Raw genomic sequence first — 20,889 nt, 5'->3', positions numbered from 1 at the left:
TTACATGTTTCAAAGTTTGAAAAGTTGGTTAAAGGTTAACTACAGGCGCTTCAACTAGGCTATACCAGAGGTACGTTCAGGAGGCGGAGATGAGGTAGTGGCAGTGTGTATGGTAGAGGAGGGAGACCAGGATGCCCGATGTCAGGGCGACCCTAGAAGGGCCATATGCCTATCAGTCCAAGCCAAGAAGGGTCAGGCCGCAAAACTTTTTCGTTCAATTAATGGAGAAACTTGCCTCATTTCTGAACCATACTACGAGGAAGTTCTATAGAATATGGGAACTATGTGAGGTTGGACTGCGTGGAGAGGGTTGAGAAATGGGAAGTCATCCATAGGTGTACGAAGTGAGATATAAGGGAAAGGCCTTAAAAGTATAAAATGTTGTATGATAATGGAATGTGATTGTTGATGTGTGTAATAATTATGGATAAGATGGTTATTCCCCCACCCCTCTTTTCTTTTTGTACCCCACCCTTTCCCATTCCAATGTTGAAAACTTTAATTGAGAAAAAGTGAAAGAAAAAGTAAAAAAAAAAAAAAAAAGAGCAATACAGTGCGGTGTGTGTTTAAATCCTGCCCAGAGAAAATATAGACTACACATGAAAGTAAAAGTATAAAAGATTACTTTGCTCACAAAGCAACTCTAATTTCATAAAACCACTTCTAAATCTGGCTTCAGAACATCAGCTTGTTGGGTTTGACACTTGGCAACATAAAGTGGCATTAAAAACCGTCAGGGTGTATACAAAGCCCCAAATTACAGGGACTATACTTTAGTGACTGAAGATGTAACAGCTGCCAGTGTTTGCTTTATGTTTCACGCGTTTCTTCCCCTACCATTCTTCTATTAAGATACAGCTTTTGTGACTTACCAAATTTTATAAAAGCACCTTTGAGAAAAATACGCTACAATCAGATTACATACATAAAATATGTTCAATTCGATGTACTTTTTAACCGACAATTAAACTGAACAATGCAAAGCATAGGGCGCACACTAAAAGCTTAACAGTAACCTCTGTCCCAGCCTTACAACTGCCAATTTGTGTCTCGGTCATAAGATTCATGTTGGACTGAAAGTGAATGCTATTTTCTGCTAAAATAGTCTTCTAAACGGAAATGTGTCAGGCTGAAAAATATTAGGCAGTTAAATGTAATGTTTAAGTTCGGAAACTAGAAGGTACAGTGTTGGCTAAAAGAAGTGTACCGTATTTGACACGAGAAAACCAATACGAGGATGGGTACAGTGAAACATTTAGATCTATAAAAAGGTGTCTGAAGCAGGAATAACTAATGAATCGCCAACATAAAAAAGCCTAGAATGGAGCTCTGGAGAAGCAAGATATTATCTGTACAGAGGCTACTTATAAGTGGAGTATTAGCTGTAAGTAACAAAAGAAACAAATGACAGACAGGCGCACTAAGGGATAATGAACACTTAATTAAGACACTCTAATAAAAAACAGGACAGTGGGCATACTGCCTCCACTGATACAAAGAAACCAAAACGAAAGTAAAATTATATGTGTTAAAATGACTGGTTGAATCACCAGAATCACCAGTATAATGGGGGGATAACACCGGGTCAACACCGAATCTAACTAGAACTGCAGAAAGGGTCCGGACAAATCCGAGTACATACCCTGTTAGAAGCGTGAAGGCCCGCTCCCACCGGCTGCAAAACTCGGTGTTATCCCCCCATTATACTGGTGATTCAACCAGTCATTTTAACACATATAATTTTACTTTCGTTTTGGTTTCTTTGTATCAGTGGAGGCAGTATGCCCACTGTCCTGTTTTTTATTAGAGTGTCTTAATTAAGTGTTCATTATCCCTTAGTGCGCCTGTCTGTCATTTGTTTCTTTTGTCTGTGAGCCCCCCTTGTGGGAGCTCACCTCTATAGGGGATGTGTGGAACCCCCCCAGACTAATGGCTGCAAGAGGGACTTTTTACAGTGGCATCTTTAGCGCGGAACAACACATCTATCTTATATTAGCTGTAAGTGCATACACTTTGAAAAGAAAGAAGTTTGTTTCAGTGGACCCAGTTCTAGCTCCTTGTGACCTTCAGCTAGTCAAATTAGGCGTAACACTAATGCTAAACCTCACCCTGAAAGCAATAGGATTGTTTCCTAATAAATCTGCAAATCACTTTGAACAACCTTCAGTCTCCAAGCTGCAAAACCAATAAATAGCTCCTTTCATCTGTGTCTCAGGCATACTAACTTAAAGGTGCAACCCTATGTACCTAGCCCTTGCCTAAAAGTTAATATTTTGCTGCTTTTATCAATTACAAATTGCATTGTTTAGGGATGTATAAATAGGGGAGGGTTTGTCAATCAAGGATTCTCTAACATAGTCAAAGAGACAAAGAGAAGGGAAAAAGTTGACCGCACAGACATCACACAAAAAGGTACAGAGGGAGCCGATCTTACTGTTCCCAGAGGTGGTTCATTCATTTCAATGTGACATCCCGCAGCATTAACCCACCAGGGCCACAGTCAGCGCGATCATGGGACCCCAGCGATGGGAACAGTAAGATCGGCTACATCAGTAGTAGCAAGAGGAAGTCAAACCACTCCCAAGTCTCGACTGAACAGTTTTACAAACAAGCTTAAAAAAATTCTATATATCCTTATTGGCATCAGATATAGGCTATAAAGCATCAATCACCCAGATGTTACTTCCATTACTACATTGTGTAATCATAGGAGGGAGTGGGCATTTCAAAATTGTTGCTATATTGCTGGTGAATGAATGCATATGCCTCTCTCTCTATAGTGCCCACAGTGTACCGGGCGCGTTACAAAAAGAGACAATACAGTACAGGGACTTATAATACAATAAGTGCAACAAGAAAATCAGACAACAGGAAAGGACATCCCCGCCCTTGAGAGCTTACAATCTAAGTGAAATGAACAAAGAAAATTGAAAGGTTATAACGGATGCTTCAAAGGAACACTCTGCAGGAGTTGTGATTAATGGCTTTTGAAAGATTGGATCACAGATTCCACTTCCTGTAGAACAGCCCTACATAACCAGTGACTGACTCAAATAGAGTAATGTGATTAACTGGCACTGATCAAGAAAATAGTTACGCAATCTAGAGTGGGCTGTAAATGTTAACACAGTCAATTAAAATAATTATCATTTAAACATATTAAGAAAGTGGGTAGGAGATGATGGCGGATATTAAACAGTCACGTCATGTTAAAGACATTACTGTTTCCCAAGACGAAGCAATTTGATTAAGACCTGGTGTATTTAATGGGCGTAATCGTATTATATCGTACTGTACTCATGCTGAGCGTCACAACTAGGCATAAAGTACAAGACGAAGGCACAGGGTATCACTCAGGTTGATGGCCTGTGTGCCAAGTTAACTGTGGCTTCTTTACACATCGAATTGCTACAATACAAAAAAAAATTGTGTTATGAGCCAAGAGATACGGGCAGCCTTACTCTCTTCATATACACTCTTTTAGCCTCCTGGCATCTTCACAGTGACAGACATTAAGCTTTAGATTGCAGAATTATATAGATAGATTATAAAGTTTAGCTTGAAAATGCAATCCCTGGGAGTTTTACAGAAGTAACCGTTTTCTGCCTCTCATGCCCATAATTCTAAGCTGGTTCATGGCTGAGTATTGGGATGGGGAGAGGGAGGGTGGGGGGGGGGGGGGGGAGGAGGTAGGGGGGGGGGATGAAAGAGACAATCCTTTGTAAAAGTACAGTTAACAGTGTAATTCTTTCCATTCAGTTGCACAGAAGTAAATGATTTGTTAACGGCATTGACTTAATTCTAACAATAATATGGGTCATTAAAGTTATGTAATATAACTTTCCAAATATTGTGCAGAACATAAGCCTTTTAGCCAATTCCTTTTTAAAGTCACCAATTTAAGATTTCCACTCCCAGTGAGGCCAGTAAAACATTCAGTGTGTTACCGGTACCTCTGCAAGTAGAGAGGTTAAATCAGCAAGCATGCTAAAAATAAGAATTGTTTTTACATAACTGGAAATGGGGAGTCCCCCAGAGCTGTACAGTGTTCTTTTTCAGCTAAGGGAACCCCCTGCAGTTTCAGAGACACTTTGTGCTGAAGGTAACAATGTTAAACCATGGAGAATTCAATATGGCCAACTGTATCATAGCAGCCCCCAATTGGTCCGCTGATATCACACGATTTGGTGGCTTTACTGGCTTACCAGGAAGGAACTTACTTTACAGTAAGAGCAGTTCAAATGTGGAATTTATTACCCATGGAGACTAATGGCTGATACAATAGATTGTTAAAAAAAAAAAAAAATTGGACTTTTTTATTTTATAAAGGACTGATATACAGGGATATACCAAATAAGGAAACATGGGAAGGAAACTGATTATTTGAAGTCAGGAGGAATTAATTTTTTCCCTTTATGAGACATCATTGGATGTTTCACTAGGTTTTTTTGTTTGCCTTCCTCTGGATCAAAAGTCAAATATACGATCAAGTATCCGTCATCTAAATTTAACATAAGGTTAACGCGATGGGAATTTCTGTTTCTTCAACCTCATCTACTATGTAACTTCAAACTCGGTACCTCCATCGTCAAATCTCAGGGAATGGGTTGTGGGGCCCGTAGCTGAAAATAGTTCCCCTGGTTCCAATTATGTGGAAAGAATAGTAAACATGATGACACATTGCCATGGTTACGCGTCCTGAAGCCGGCTGAACCTCGGTAAGTAGATGTTGCAGAGGCCTCGTGCGGTCCCCCAGCATTTAATTTAAATGCATTGGGGAAGAGCACGGGACCTTTGCAACCGCCCGCGATCACCCCCCCCCAAAAAAATCTTGCGACCCCCAGTTTGCACACCCCTGCATTAGATGACCAGAACTTTAGTTCTGTGTTCAGATATCCTACAATTCCCAAATACACCATATAACTTTGAATGACCAAATAGCATTAAAATAAACATAAGGAACAATGACAAAAATACCCTACCGTCTGGGTACTGGGAAACTCCATCTTGATCAGTTTGTGTGCACATTCTTCAAAGTCTAAACTGGAAAAATAAAATAAGAAGTGTTAATCTGAAAGTTCTCCCTTTTCATAACTGAAGTGGAAAATCATAGTTAAAAAACAAACAAACAAACAAAAAAACATCCCACCTAGTTTACTCCTTTATATATATTGATGTGGTGGGTGTTGGGGTTTGAGCGTGCTGGGAAAGTGTGTGTTAATTCAAACTGGCAACAGTTGTTTGGAGGTAGGTGGCCCCTCCTCCCAAAGCTCACCACTCCCCACATTTTTAACTGTTCTCATTTACTGTATGGACAGGACCTACTATGGTTGTTCCCCCTCATACAGAGGTAAAGGAAAGGTTCACGGTGTAGTGTTAGGACCTGCATATTTGGTTATGCCTTGACGTGGCATGCAGGCTTATGACTCTTTGGCCAAAGGGTTTAACTAAATAACCAAGAAATTATCATTATTGAAGTTTTTAACTTTATACTTATTACCATATATGTTTTGTCAATTGGATGTAGCATTGGGCACCCCCATCTTTGTTGTATATATTTTTTTGTAAAGGAAACTAATTACTAGCAGTAGTCAATCATGATACAGAACATAGGAAAGAAATTCAAGCAAGCGCATTACGATTATAATGAAAAAAAAATCAGTGAATTTGTTCATGTTCAATGTGGGTCATTGCAGACGTGCTCAACTCCAGTCCTCAAGTGACACAACCCACCCCCCTGCCACGTAAATTAATTACTTAAACCCCTTTGCTTTCTTTAAAATCATGGGGTAATGTATTTGGAAAACAAAATAAAATATTACTTGACAAGGCTTAAAAAGGAAGAAAAAAACTGATCATGTATTATTTGAAAGGGGCGTTATTATAGAAAAAATTTAGATGAAAGCAGTTTTTCTGGCAAGGAGCAGCAGGCTCTACTGGCAGCAAACAGGTTAATGATCATATCGGTGAACGTGTAATAAAGAAAGAAATAAAAAGGACTTTAGGTTGTCAACGGTATTTTTAATGGCCCTGATAATGCACCACTTCCAACACTTTTTGTTGTTGTTATTTGTTTAAATCTTACAAAATGTGAAAGCACTACGAAAAGATTTCTCCTAAATATATAAGGTAGAGGATCAGGGGAGAGAGACTTGATTGGAGGTGATAGGTGAAACTGGGAAGGGTGTCATTCAGATCTAAAGCATTTTTATAGATCTGAAAATTGCCTCCTGGGAAAGCAGAGTGTTAAATCACTAGGAGATTTTAAGCTGAAATCGGACAAGTTTATTGCAGAAAGGCACCAGTAAAGTTATAGGAATTTGTAGGCTCCATTAAGCATTTGCAGGTAGAAGTACATGTGGCTGTCAGAGAAACCCATTACACCAGCATTATTCTGATCCAGGCTTTTTGCCGATTATACACATTTCGAAATCAGACATTTTATGCCTCCGATTTGATTTTTTTTTTCCTTGCTCAAAATAAATTGGGTAGTGCAGAAGCTCAAAGGAACCACAGTTAGCCATAATTTCTACATTTCCCATGCAGATATACGGTTTTAAGAAACCTTGCGGATTATTCATTAAACTGCAATAGTGCCGATCGAGGCACTCACAGAAACGCCCATTGAAGTCAATGTGAGTTTGTGTGTGATTGAGTCCTGATTAGTATTGACTTCAATGGGCGTTTCTGTGAGATAGTGCTCCGATCGGCACTATTGTAGTTAAATGAATAAGAAGTTTACACCACCAAACTTCAAAGAACTCAGGTTTTCCATAAATATCGTGACGTAAAAGGGTCTTGGGAGGTTAAATTGCATGGTTTAAATGACCAATGAGATGGCCTTTCGTAGAGTGACTCATTGAAACCTTTTAAACCCTTTGAGTGCCGGAAGGGCCGCAGCACTAGAGTGCCAGAGTCCCTCCAGCACAGTGATCTGCTCCCCAGAGGGAACACATGACCGGAGCGTCACTGCAATCTCCCTAAGAAAATTCACTGAAAAAGCCAACGACAAAACCACTGTCATCGGGACCCTGGAGTGTCAGACCCCATCATGTGGTGACTATGCCATGGGTCATTCCAGGTGTTAAACTAGTATGAATCCTCAAATTAAATACACACGTGTTTATCTCCATTGGAGTATGTAAGATTGCCCCATTATATATGGATTATGTTAAAAGGAGCAGTCCTTGCCACTATGAGAGATATAGATATATATTTTATTTGAAGCAGGGTATCTTGGAAACTGAACTGTGTTTATTTCAGACCCAGAGAGATTCTTACCTTGGAAGGGGGTGCCGTTGTCACGGGAGACCAGTACTTTTAACGGGGTCCGAACACACCATGTCCCAGCCGTTCGCCCTATGTCACCTTGTCAGGGGAAGGGGCAACAGGGATGTCATAACAGAGGTTAGGCTGGGTCTGGCTTGCCTGCCTGGTCTCCTCGGTGAACCTGGTATATGATGGCTCAAAATGCAGGTAGCGGCGAGCAAGGTGGTGGGTGGTGGTGCCAAAGGCATGTCCACCAAGGCAACCGTCCGACTTTGGCTCCTTGTGACAGCGGCCACAGGAGCATCTTCCTCCACATAGGAGCACACAAAACACCCCAGGTCGTTGCCGAGCAAGATGCCGGTGTCTAGTCCAGGTAACACGCTGACATCTTACTCCTCGACCGGCACCCCAATGAAGGAACACTCTGGCAACCTGTATGGACCTGGGGGTACCGTCTGGCATTCTCACCTGCAGCCCATCCCTGGGAGCAGGTGCTCTGGGTTAACCATATCAGGTCTTACCAGAGTGACCGTTGCACCCGGTGCCCATCAGGTTGACTGCCTGCCGATCTCCTATGGTCACTGGGCGCACGTCTTTGCTGGACATTGATGTTCCTCCAAATGCGTTTCCACGCCACCAACTGCTGCTGCTGGGATCACTGGCTGGGTCCTTAACTGTACTTGCTACACGGCTTCCTTCTGCCCCTTTGCAGGGATCAACCTCCCGCAGGCAATCGGTCTCGCTGCTTGGGAGCGTTGCCCCGGATTGGGGAAGCCATGGGCAGTCTATCCGCAGATGTCCCAGCCGGTTACATTGTAAGCACCGGCACTTGTGGGCAAACTCTGTTGGCTTGACTGCAGCTCCTCCGGCACTAGACTCGATCCTCCCTGACTTGGTGGCCTGGGGAGGATCAGCCCATTTCAGTGCTCGTGCTGTCGGCACCGGAATGGGGATCAGGACCCGCTTTCTGTAATACAGGCGAGTAGTGACATAGTCGTCCGCCATTGTGGCAGCCTCTAGGAAGGTGGACAGCTTGTGATCCATCACCCACTCCCGCACGTCTGGAAAACATTTCAACAATAACTTCTCTTGCCCGAGCAGATCCAGCTGTACGTGGCCACCTTGCACCCACCTACCCACCACCGGCTGCGGTGAGCTAGCCGGGAGAAACTCCACGTGAGTGTCCCGGCGCCCTTGTCTATTGCCTGGAACTGCTCACGTTATGCCTCAGGGTTGAGGTTACCTGGTTAGCAGGACAGACTTACTTTACAAAATAATAGTCCTGCCCATCCTCTCCATCTCTCTCGCAAGGTTACCTGCGCCTTCCCGCTGAACTGGGGACCCAGAAATTTGACCTACTCCCGCCACTTGTGTCTCCCACACTGATTTTCGAAAATCTGTCGTCAGTGCCGTCTACAAACTTGGCAAAGCTGTGGTAGGACACCTTGGCCGGGCTTGCTTGGGAAACGCCATAGCCGGGAGCAGGGACTGGGGTTCGTTAGGTGAGCCGAGCCAACAGCAGGCACTGCTCTGGGTCAAGGACAGCAAACAGCCACCAAATTATCCACCGAGATAGGAGCAGCTGGTGGAACAATCGCGGAAGGATTTGGATCCTCCCTCCTCTGGGTCCTTGGCCCCCAATGTAGGGTCTATGGCCACTAACCCCTCCTCAGCAATCTCTGGCATATCGGCTTTGTGCCATTCCAGGTCCTCCACAAGGTTATTCTGGTCCGTCCATCCGTCGGCAGCCCGTAGTGCTTGCAGCAGTCTGTTCCAATTTCGAAAACATCCAGATTGGTCCGCCATTACGAATTTCGTTAGTTTACTACAAGGAAACGCAATCCGAAGTATCGGAACGAAAAAAGGCAGCGTTCGCAAACTGTGCACTGTGAAGTTGTAATTACTTGTCCTGCGGTCTTAGACCGGCTCTGAGCTAAAACCTTCCCGCAAGAAGTTTCAGCACTGAGTCCTAGTGATCCCACCTCTTCCACCAGAAAAAGGCCTGTCACGTGAGACCAGTACTTTTAACACCAAAACTTTCAGGATCACTATCACCAAGCACAGGACAAAGTAATTGAATAAACGGGGTTTATTCTGTCATAACCAGCAATTGCACAAAATACACAATATCACATACACTCACCACACTGGGGACCTGGGGGAAGTATCTAGTCTCACTAGGTGCAGGGGCCTGCTTCAAGAAGGCTTGCCCTTTCCACTTAATGCCCAGGATATCAGAGTGCTGAACACACAGCAGCCACTCTGACATGCATCTCCAGCTGGCCAGTCAAGATCCAAACTCCTTCACAGAATGTCTCTCAGATAGACTAGTGCTCTGATCATCAGCACCCCTTATATAGACCTCAGTGGCTATCCTTTACATGGTACAGGGGCTGCTGGCCAAGCAGAGCACACATTGAGTTGGTGCCACGAAAGCCAGATGAGGGGGTGCTAAGGCACTCAAGACCTCCCACTGTCACACATTCACACTCACAGAACCAGTCACACCCACAGAATCAGTCACACAGTCAGTCGCACGCACTCCCACACACTAGGAATTCACTGTTTGTATAAATATAGAAGTGCAAATAGCTAAAACAGGGTGTGTGTGCAGAGCACGTGCATTCTAAGTGAAACTTTTGTGTTTTATCACGAAAAATTGTGTTTTGATTTTTAATAAAAAAACAGCACCATCACAAATACAATTTCTGTGTCAAAACAGGGACAAAAGACAAAAAAGTTTCACTTAAAATGTGCGTGCTCGGGGCACACCCTTTTTTCCCCGCTTTGTGACAAGAAGCTGGTACACATGTACATTTTATACAATTTGGAATGTAGCTTCACCCAAAAGACTCAAGGCTAATAACAGCAGAGATAGTTTGTGATACAGCAGCGTAATAGTGACATAAAACTTTCACTTTAATGATATAAACTTGCAGGTCCAGATAAAAGCTTTAACGTGAATGTTTGCACAGCTTATAATATATCTGGAGATTAAAGATGCAGCTTCACATGGCATCGCTGAATGCATATATAGATATGTAATACGTTAAACCGATCAAAGAATTTGTAGGAGGTAACGGAAACTGTATTTTGATAAAGTGTTGGCTACATGTCAAGGAAAACTGCAGTGCCATTTAAAACTGGGGAACCTAAACATTTATCACAGAATTAATATTCTAAGATTCTGTATCAGCGCTCTTGCTAAGGTAGTCAACCAATAGACCAGAGGTGGCCAACTCCAGGCCTCAAGGGCCACCAACATGTCAGGTTTGGAGGATATCCCTGCTTCAGCACAGGTGGCTCAATCAGTAGCTCAGTCTTCGAATGAGACACCTGTTCTGAAGCAGGGATATCCTGAAAACCTGACCTGTTGGTGGCACTTGAGGACTGAAGTTGGCCAGCCCTGCAATAGACAGTTTATTAAAATATATAAGACAGTTCCAAAGTGCGGGGAAACAGGTTCAGGCGAGGAGAATCCTGCATGTGCAGCCAACACAACATAAACAAGATCTTCAAGGTGCAGGTCTTCTCTGGGACAGAGATACAAAGTAGTGCTCTACTCACAAGTTCATAATGCAATTCTCCATTTAAATGTGACAGCCAACAGTGGAAAGACAATGTTTCAGGTCCCATATGGACCTTTCATCTGATGTGCTCAGATTGGCTAAAAAAAAAAAAAATGCAATATTTGAGTGTAGGAAACCTCATAGCATTTCTGAGGCAGACTACCATCAATTTTTTTAAAATGTTTCTCCCTGCCTCCGTTAATTTTACAATGTAACTTCTCCCCCTGCACCCTACCCCTTTCCCACTGCTGATGGATGCCTTGTCCTCCCTTTCATCCATTTATTGCCCTGTGTTTATTTACTGCTCTCATAACGGATGGAGCCACCTGGGCTGAAGCAGGGATGTCCTGAAGCATAAATATCCTGAAAACTTGACCTGTTGGTGGCCCTTGAGGACTGGAGTTGGCCACCCTTGCTGTAATGCCTTACCTTGACTGGATGGCCAGGTAAATCGTACGACGGAATGAGACCAAATTAACTTCAGTTTTGTCGTGAATTGTAACCTTCTCTCCTAAAAAAAAAACAAAGAAAAACCTGTTTTAACAACTTGTAGAATATCCCTTTTGTACATCATTCCCTGAGCGGACCTGAAACGTTGTGTCCTCCCATGTTCTCACAAGAAACTGTGTTTTCTAAAACTGCAAACAGAGGTGCAGCTCTACTTTTCCAAGGGGATTTACCCTTCTCCCCCCCCCCCCACTAAATCTTATCTAAACAAAGAAATAATTATGAATGGATTATTAGACATGCGATATGTTAAAGCAGCAATCTCCCCAACCCCCCAAAAAAGAAAATATATTGTGTTCAACTACGTGCGTGCGTGCGCGTATATAAATGTATATTTTTTTTTATAGAAAACTTTAGTTATTATTGGTTTATTTAATTGCGTTTTTGGATGGCCGCAGCCGTAGGCATCTGCAAACCTCCGATGTCCAACATTATACAGTGTTAACACACAATTTAGAGACTTTGAACAATGTGTGACGCTTCAGTGTGCCGCCCCCCCCCACCACCCCCAATGGAAAGTGCCTTATTGATAAAATGGACTGAAGGAGGACAGACAGCGAAGCAAACGATTTTGTCATGGCTGGTTTCAAAATGCTACAGAATTTTTATTTTGACAAGAGTGTAAACACATCACTAAATAAAATAGGGCTCAGCATGGGAAAGATCACAAGTAAAGTTTTTGAAAAGTTACCACTATCGGATGTGTGCAAATTCATGTTTGAAAACAAGCTCACTTATACTCCCAGTTTTGGTAACCAGTGCCTACTGCTCAAGTAAAGGCTTCAGTTTATTTTTCTGCACAGATGGCAGTAGAGACTCGTGATGAAAATGGCAGTCTAATAAAATATAGCTCTTGGCTGTAAAAGTAACACAAATCTGGGAAATAATTAAGTCCAATAAAAAGGAGCTGTGTGCGACTCGCAGCTAGCAGCACTGCTGCTTCCTTTGAGCACATCTGACTACCCCCTCACATGAACCAATGCTGCTCTTTGGTGCATGGTGCAAACACACCACATAGGAATTAAGAAAATGCACTTTTACAATGAAGCATTTCCATAGCACGTGACCGTATGACCCTCTGCACACACACTTGATTGTTCCCCAAACATACAAAGCTATACTGTATGCTCGATGTGACAGACTCCCATGCCACAGTATCTACTTCACCCTATTACACTGACGTGCCAGGTATGTGTATGTTTGTCGACCTGCTGTCTTGAGTAGAAGCGACAACCAAAATGATGCTACTGCACTCTTAACACCACAGCACTTACTACCCTAGCCATTGCACAGCTCTTCTAAGGGTTTGTAGAAGCCTGGAATATTGCAGGTTGAGATTGCATTGTCATAAATACGCTTCTAAGGGAATATGCTCTGCAACTAACAACAAAGGGAGCTATGTACCAAGTGCTTTCGCAACAACTGATACTTAACCAGTTCTGTGACAAATTAAAGAGACTAATAATACATTTTCTTATAGACAACACTGATAAAGCAGTGAATGCCAAAATATTTGTGTGCATGGTTTTTAGTGATGTGTTGTAATCCCCGAGCGATCTTTTATTTAATTTCTTTGCCAAAAATGCATTGCCAGCCTGTCTTGCAGTGAAAGGGTTAAGTAAACTGCTCTGCCCATGACAAAGGCATCGATCATCCCTACATCATTAAAAAAAATGTGTTTTAAAAAACACTCACTCATTCATTTCAAAAGGTATTTGGCCATCAGTTTAAAACGACATAACATATCTCAGACCATTTTCTACTGTGACCTTAAAAGTTTTGTATTTCATTTAAAAGGGCAAAACATTTTTTTATTTTTTTTTAGTAATGTCCAATTAATTTATAACCACCCACAGCCAAATAGGGACTCGTGCAGCTGGGATCTCTGGCAGCCAGTGTGAACCTGAATAAAACCGTCGTAATGCAACAAGCCATAAAACTGGATGGAAAAACAAAGTTGAATAAGTTGAGACAGGCTGATTTTGTTGCGAGCTCATCTCTAGGCCATATTACTTCAGCACCTGGTGGTGATTTATCATCAAATAATCTCCGTTCCAATTTGCAACGGATTAAACATTCTACAGTATGTAATTTTTCATTACATTTGGTGTTTGCCAAGATTACGCTGTGACAAAATGGGCAGCAGGGCTCTAACAATTAAAAGGTCAAACCCTGTCCATTCTCGTCAGTACTATATGTGGAAAACCAAAAAGTTAACATTGGGCACAGGAGAGAAGCCTTGGTACGTTTGGATGTTAGAAACTCTAAAAGCAGCGATAGAGCTCTGTTTAGGAGATAGTGGACACTCGAGGTTTAACCTGAACCTTATATGAAAAGGCGCTTTAAATCACCGTGAAAATCAGGCATTGTATCCCTGGGAAGAGAGACCATTGTACAGGTATGAAGTCTCGCGTAATCTGTGTTTTGGGCTTGTTGACCCTCTGTTTACTACAGTATGTGGACATTGTTGGGGGGAAAATTTGGTTGAGGTTGACCCCCTTGCCAGAAGAACCTACAGAACAAAGCCAAAGCTTTGTTCACTGTCGACAGCACAGCGCGGGCACCTGGAGCCCCGATTTGGCCACGTGCGGTTTAGGAGGTCTTAATCAGAGCTCATGGGATTGGCCAGGTTTTAATCACCTCTCCCCCGTCCCCTCTTTACGTCACAGGTTTTGCGCGATTTCTAAGGGGGACTCACGAGCAATACTACCCAGAAGCACTGATCGTAAACTAATTAAGGCGGTTCCTCCTTCCAACACCGGAACCGATCACATGAGCGCCGGAAGTCCGTGGTCACAAAGGTGGCAGGACCCTGACTCATACTGAAAGGGTTCATCCTCATTTTCTTTGTATTGTAGTTCTGTCTACATGCTACAACTGTGAAGCCCTGCATACATGGCTGTCGTTTATAGGGAAAGACTATAAGCACATGACCAAAGCACCCACCTTCTTCGCCAGCTTCTTCTCCATTCTCATTGTCTTCCTCGCTATCGTCGCCATCATCATCGTGGCTTCCTGCATCCTCATCCCCATCCCCATCAGAATCACTGTCGCCTTCATCAAGGATTTCTTGAAGAAAGTACGAAATAGAAAAGCTTGATAAAACATATACAAAAATGTGATTGCATTTACATTCTTTTGGTAGCAGGGAACGAAAACCATAAGTACAGGACTGGTTCATAAAAATAACCATATTTATACATTTTCTAGATGAATGTGTGCCAGTGCAGTTTCCAGTCAGATCAATTAAAAAAGTTTAGTTAGTTAAAGCTCATATAGGAAATGAAAAAAAAAAAAATGGTGTGCTGAGCACGCGCATTTTAAGTGAAACTTTTGTCACTGTTTTGTCACAGAAATTGTATTTGTGGTGGTTATGTTTTTAATTAAAAATCAAAACAATTACAGTACCAAAATGCAAACAAGTTTGCCAGTCAGTGTGCGCGCGCGCGTCAGCCTCAGTGTGCGCTTCTGTGTCAGACGTTAGTGCAGATAATTTACCCATACCTCTTTTAATGGTCTTGTATTTCTCTTCATTTTCAAGAAAATTGGGATCCATCTTGAAGACATCTACAACAGAGGAAAGAGAACTTTTAAAAAAACGCTGATATTTAAAGAAAAACCTATGCCTCTTCTATTGCAACTAAAGATTGCTACGGCTGTGAATATACAGGTAAATAAGTAGCACGCCCTTAATAAATCCTTTATTTCATGTGATGAGGGTGCTTAGTATTTTAAAGAGCATAGCTACTCTATTGATTTAGAATTTCAAGTCAAATAAGTGGCCTACAACTAAATTACCGTATTTAACCGATTATAGGGTGACCCTCTTCTTTCATTGGAAAGAAAACCGTTTTTACAACACACGCTCCTCTCTCTCATTTCTCCTCTCTCATGATTTAACCTTCCTGACAGAAGCAACATGGCGGGCTCAGGACTTCAAGGCAGACCTTCCTCCATTTGACCCTCCTACATCTGAAGGCTGATTGGCTTGCAAAGTGGGCTGGGCCAATCCGAAATCAAGTAACACTAAAACTAACACACACTCCCCTTGCACCCCCACTGCCATTGTATGTATGTATGGCTTTATTTATAAATTCTCCTCCCAGTGTTTCCTGGGTGAGTGAGAGGCCGCCCAGCCTATCAGAGGGGGTATGATGTACATGTGGATCACAAGTAGCTAAAGCTTTATTATTCTGCTGCATTATTCTTTCAAAGTTACAGTGATCAGGGATGTGTTATAAAACATTGTGCATGAAAATCTAATTTTAACAGGAATGGTATTTACCCAGAACAGAAATCCACTATAAGATTGTGGTCATGATGAAATAGGAAACAAAATACCTTGCAGGCACTTCACTCACAAAAGGAGAAAACAGATTTACGTAACTGGAGATCTACATTAGAAAATTAACACTTACTAAGTACATCCTCAGGGTTATAGTCATCTTCTAAGGGTAGCATGTGGGTGAACTGATCCTCCTCCTCCACCAAGTCCAGTCCTTCTGTAATAACTGGGTGATCTTTGAACCCATCTTTTCTCACCGCAAACATGACTTCAATCATATACTGAACACGCTTATCTATTTCAGATTCATGCAGGATGTTGCGAAGACGTTCAAATATAGCTGTAGGGGAAATAAAGAACATTGTTAAAATCCGCAATGTAAAACAATTGTTTTGCAACAGAGAGTCCAGTGCTTTGTGTAAAAATTACAAATTTGTTTTTTTTTTTGTTTTGTTTTTTAAGCAACAAAGAAACTACACTGGAGCCAATTCCTACCCTGCAATAAAACAGGTTTTCAGACACACAAACACACACAAACACACACACACACACACACAAACACACACGTGATGTACCGGGTCCTTAACACTGGGTAACCGGGGAAAAAATGGCGGGGGCAAAGGAAGACAGCAGCCGACGGTGGATGGAGAGGAAGATGGCAGCCGGCAGAGGACGACGACAGCAGGCGGCGAGAGAGGAAGATGGCAGCCTGAAGAAAACTACAACAGTCGGCTGCTGTCGTCCTCTGCAGGCAGCTATCTTCCTCCGCCAGCTGCTGTCGTATTGTGGTGGCTGCCGTCCTGCTCTCCGTCCACGCCCGCAGTCGTCCTCTGCCGGCTGACGCCGTCCTTCTCTCCATCCGCTGTCAGCAGCTGTCCTCCTCATCTGCTAAAGTACCTGGCACCAGGTTCCAGCACCCTGTGCTGGGTCCGGGTAATTTCCAGGTAGGGAAAATATGGCCGCGTATGCTGGGTACTGGTACATCACTAGATACACACAAAAAATTCTTACAAACACGAACCTTATATTTGACAAACACCAAATTGATCATCTCCATATTCTTGAACAGTCAATTGTGAATTTGCATATTCCCATAGGGAAAAAGCAATACCCAACACAACCTATTATCCTGGAGTTTGTATAATAGGTGAATGAGATTTTTGGAATACCTATAGTTATGAATACAAAAGGATGTGTACAGCAAGAAATGTATACAGAAAAAAAGCTACAAAAGGGGTATACTGGTGAGTGAATGGCAATTAAGAATAGTTAAAGCAGCAGTCCCGTCACACTTGCCAATTAAAAAATAATTATTTGAATAATAATTTTGCCAGAAATGGAGGGCAAATACACAAAATGGCTACGAGGTCAGGCTCGCCCCGGCAGCCAGCAGAATGATGCAATGTCATCGCGAGATAACGTTGTGACTTCTGAGTTATGCGCCTGCAGCCATATCTGTATTTTTTTTTCTTCTCCTGCTTAAACCACCACAGAAAAGAAGAAAAATCTCAGGAACCAACGTTCTGGGATCAGGTCCAGGTATAGTAAACATTTTATTTCAGAGGGAATGCTCCTTTAATAGTTTTAGCAGCCATTTTGGTACCAAACGTGTAGCGATTGCAGATTGTGATATCTTATAATGGAACACGCGTTCTTTGCAAGTTTAATTATAGTGTGCAGAGCTTCCAAACCTCACACGGCTCTAAGTTTACTGTGACTGAGCCCACGAGTAGGGCCATGTTAGGAAAGTCAAGTGGTCCACATGTATCATCCATTATATCGATAGATCTTGAGGCTCAAAATTGACAGTAAGATTATTTGTGGCTACTTCTTTTATAGAGGTGTAGGGAGCAAAAAAGGACTTACGGGCAAGCAGGCCACACCGATCACAGTTTCTTTGCACTTTGCGTTCTTACTTTAAGAGAGATCTCATTAACCTTTCCAATGTGTTTTTATTCAAATCTGATACTCCATCCAGGAGATAAGCGGTTGAAATAGTAAGTCTGGGAGGTTCGAACGGAGCTCACCCTGGAGCAGTGTAAAGGTTACCATAGACCCAGAGACTAAGGAAATCCATTTTTTTTTTAACAGGATTAGTTCAAGCAGAAAGCTACCAACATTATACGAGTTAGACTACCATAGACTTCTGGGAGGTGAGGGGGGGGGGGGAGCGGTAGGATTAGCGCTTTTAAAAAGGCAAGAAAATGTTTCCTTTGTTGCAAAATATAAATTATAACAAGTGCAATTAATGGACAGCTTCAGTTTTTGATGGTAGAAGCCTGCAATACTGTTTCAAGTGTGCAGCACAGAACGTCGTCTTATTGAGGCTGGAGTTCCACACTTTCCAGACATTAATATTAATAAGGAAACTAGCATTCCATCAAACAACCAAGACTCAATATACTTCATACGTACCATTAATGCCTCTGGGTGTTACTTGTGTTAGCTTAAGTCCACTTTCCTTTAAAAAACCAATAGAAACTTCAACACTGTCATCTGTAGGTCTTTCCAGAAGCAATGTTAGCATTTCTAGAGCCAACACTTCATGGGCCTGATAAAATAACACAAAAATAGAGATAGTTATTACAATTTTTAACTCTGCTAAAGCTGTCGTAGCATTATGCAGTACAACCCAAAAGGTGGATGCAACTTATGTCTGTAAGAATGCCCGCTCTTGATCACCCAAATCTATAATAAAGTAATGTGTATATTAATGTTAGGTGAACACAGAAAAAAATCCACTTAAACTGCTTGAGCATCTTCAATAGATAATTGAAAGCCTCTCATAAAATTCTGATCCAAGATAGTCTTAAAAACTGCCAAACTACACAAAGCGTCTGACGAAGGCCTTTTCAATATCTGAGGTTTGCGCACCCCTGGTACAAGGTAAAAATCAAGGCAATTTTTTTTTTAAATACGTACATAACCCATACAGATTAATAAATAATCCTTACAGTGTTTCTAATGCAGATACTTATTTGCCCGAGTATCCCTGAGCTTTAAATGTAATTTCTAAGACTGAATAGAGGAAAATATCTTATACACCATTCAGAGGTTTTAAAACCCAATTATTTTTAGAGGCATACGTCTCCAGCACTCATTGTGTTTAAGTTCTCGCACAATATGTATTTTTCAGATTCAGTTTTAACCTGTGCCTGATGTGCTATGGGAAATGATTGCTGTCATGGTCGGTGTGACAGACAATCTTCTGTGGATTAAATAACTACAGAAGTTGAGGATTTATAGCACAGATCCTTTAAAAAATTGGATTTCACATTTTTAAAAACTCATTTGAAAGGTGAGAGGTTTTTTGGAATATATACGTTTTTTTCTCTAAGGAACAAAACTCACATTTGCAAAGCCTGGGTTAGTAACAGATAGCTGTTGCAAAACCTTCCATCTCATGCATAAGCTTATAACTTATCAGCCTAGCTCATTACTTTTACCCTTTGCCAAAGTAACACCGGACTTAACATGACCAGACCCGATCTGCAATGGTAATTGCTTAAAAAAAAAAAATATTTGCCAAAAAGGTATGCATGTATATACAGAGAGAAATCTGCCTTGAGTACACTCAATTATTTGACTGAAATAAGGAATTTTTTTTGGTACCAATTTTTTTTTTTAAAAGATAGGAGAAAGGAAGAGGCACACAAATTGTAGTGGAATCAAATGATTTCAAATGTATTAATGCATCAGAGCTAACAATGGTACCGTTTCAGGACAAGCAGTCCCTTCCTCAGACCAAAAAATTAAGGCATTTCTAAAAGTCACAATTTGCTACAACTGCTGAAATTCACACTGTTACAGAAACAAACACTGTTTAGTTGCAGCGCTTAAACAGTTAAAATGTTACGCGATTACTTCCATTATTCCAAGGAACTTCCACAAAGCGGATCAGGACAGATGCACACATCTCTAGATGCTCCTCCAACCATCAACACCATAAAAAAAGGAAATGACAAAGATAGAAAAAATATACAGTACTTACTACATTCTGATTGATAAGATGGGCAACGAACTTTGAAGAAGTCATGCAAAGTGGCTGCGGGAAGAGAGAAACAATTTTATTTACTTATTTATTTTTCCATTTACTGCAAATTATTGTGTACATTTTACACCGTGACCGAAGACTGAACTTTTAGTACTGATACAGATAATACAACAAAAAAGTGTTCTGCTTAAGACTTTAAAAACTTCAAATATTTATTGCTAACACACAAATGCAGCACACTGATGATCAATAATACGTGAAAGCTGCAGCTAGTCTTACAGAAAGCCAAGAAGCAAAATAAATTTTATTTTTACTTTATTTTGAATAAAAAGGAAACCAAGGCCTTTTAAAAAAAGGTGCAAACGATCAAATAAAAAATGCAGAAATATTGAAACAAAATCTTCATTAAGACTCATTTAATCACACAGTTAAAAACAAAAAAAGTCAGCAACACAACTTATTTTCACGAGAGAACAGTGGTCATTTTTAAACTTTGAAAACCAGTGGAAGAAGATTTATGGGATGCTAAATGATAAAAGAAAAAGATGGAAAGGCTAATTGAACAGCAACTGGATGTCTTTTCTTTAGATAGAGTAACCCAGATTGAACATACTTTATAAAAAAATATACACTTCCTCTCATGAAGGTCGCACACAAAAATGCAACACTTCCCATCCATCGCAACGTCACACCTATTCACTGTATCAATTTCACCTCTAACCTTATCATTTCTTCTGTACCCCTTGCGGAAATTTAGAATGAGCCTTTTTAGAATGAGTTCACCGATCTGAGGAAACTTTGAGTTGATGATTGCTACCACTGCCGAGTAGACATGAGTAAAGATCGGAGATTGACTCTGTGCTTGAAGAATAGATCTAGACATCTGACCTCTGCAAGATAACAGACATGTTAGTGGAATGAAAAGATCATAGATATAGGATTAATGGTAGAAGAGAGCATCATTGGTACATTTGGACAGAATTATAGCACATGGCGAGAATCTATGATGTGAAGATGAGAGCTGATGGAAAGTTATGGCTCTTAACTACAGCTTGTGGTAGTGGTGAAGCATTTGGTTACGGTTACAACTGATGTGCATGAACAAGACTGCAGCATCCAGAAAATGGGTAATATTTGCTAGGAAGAGCATCATTAATAGGTGCAAGAAAAGTGTAACAATCACTGCAAATGTAACTTGAATTTGCCATTGAGGATATCTGCTTACAGGTGTGCGAAACTAGACTTGTTAAAGTTAAATTCATGCA

The 20,889-nt window shown here is 41.4% G+C and overlaps 1 protein-coding gene across 2 annotated transcripts in view; it reads right to left on the bottom strand.

The window, feature by feature from the left end:
- The window catches only part of CWC22 (CWC22 spliceosome associated protein), a 72,042-nt gene that overhangs the window by 29,971 nt on the left and 21,182 nt on the right, over nucleotides 1-20,889 (bottom strand). For both annotated transcript variants that reach the window (XM_075608920.1, XM_075608921.1), the window contains exons 6-13: nucleotides 20,346-20,514; nucleotides 19,622-19,675; nucleotides 18,046-18,181; nucleotides 15,764-15,970; nucleotides 14,850-14,912; nucleotides 14,292-14,414; nucleotides 11,268-11,349; nucleotides 4,983-5,043 (exon numbers count right to left, since the gene is read on the bottom strand). In XM_075608920.1, coding sequence (XP_075465035.1) covers nucleotides 4,983-5,043; nucleotides 11,268-11,349; nucleotides 14,292-14,414; nucleotides 14,850-14,912; nucleotides 15,764-15,970; nucleotides 18,046-18,181; nucleotides 19,622-19,675; nucleotides 20,346-20,514 — 895 coding nt within the window. The remainder of the gene's footprint in view (nucleotides 1-4,982; nucleotides 5,044-11,267; nucleotides 11,350-14,291; nucleotides 14,415-14,849; nucleotides 14,913-15,763; nucleotides 15,971-18,045; nucleotides 18,182-19,621; nucleotides 19,676-20,345; nucleotides 20,515-20,889) is intronic.

Source organism: Ascaphus truei, chromosome 7 (genome assembly GCF_040206685.1).
Source record: "Ascaphus truei isolate aAscTru1 chromosome 7, aAscTru1.hap1, whole genome shotgun sequence".
NCBI classification, from domain to species: Eukaryota; Metazoa; Chordata; class Amphibia; order Anura; family Ascaphidae; genus Ascaphus; species Ascaphus truei.
This window is presented reverse-complemented; position numbering and strand designations above follow the sequence as displayed.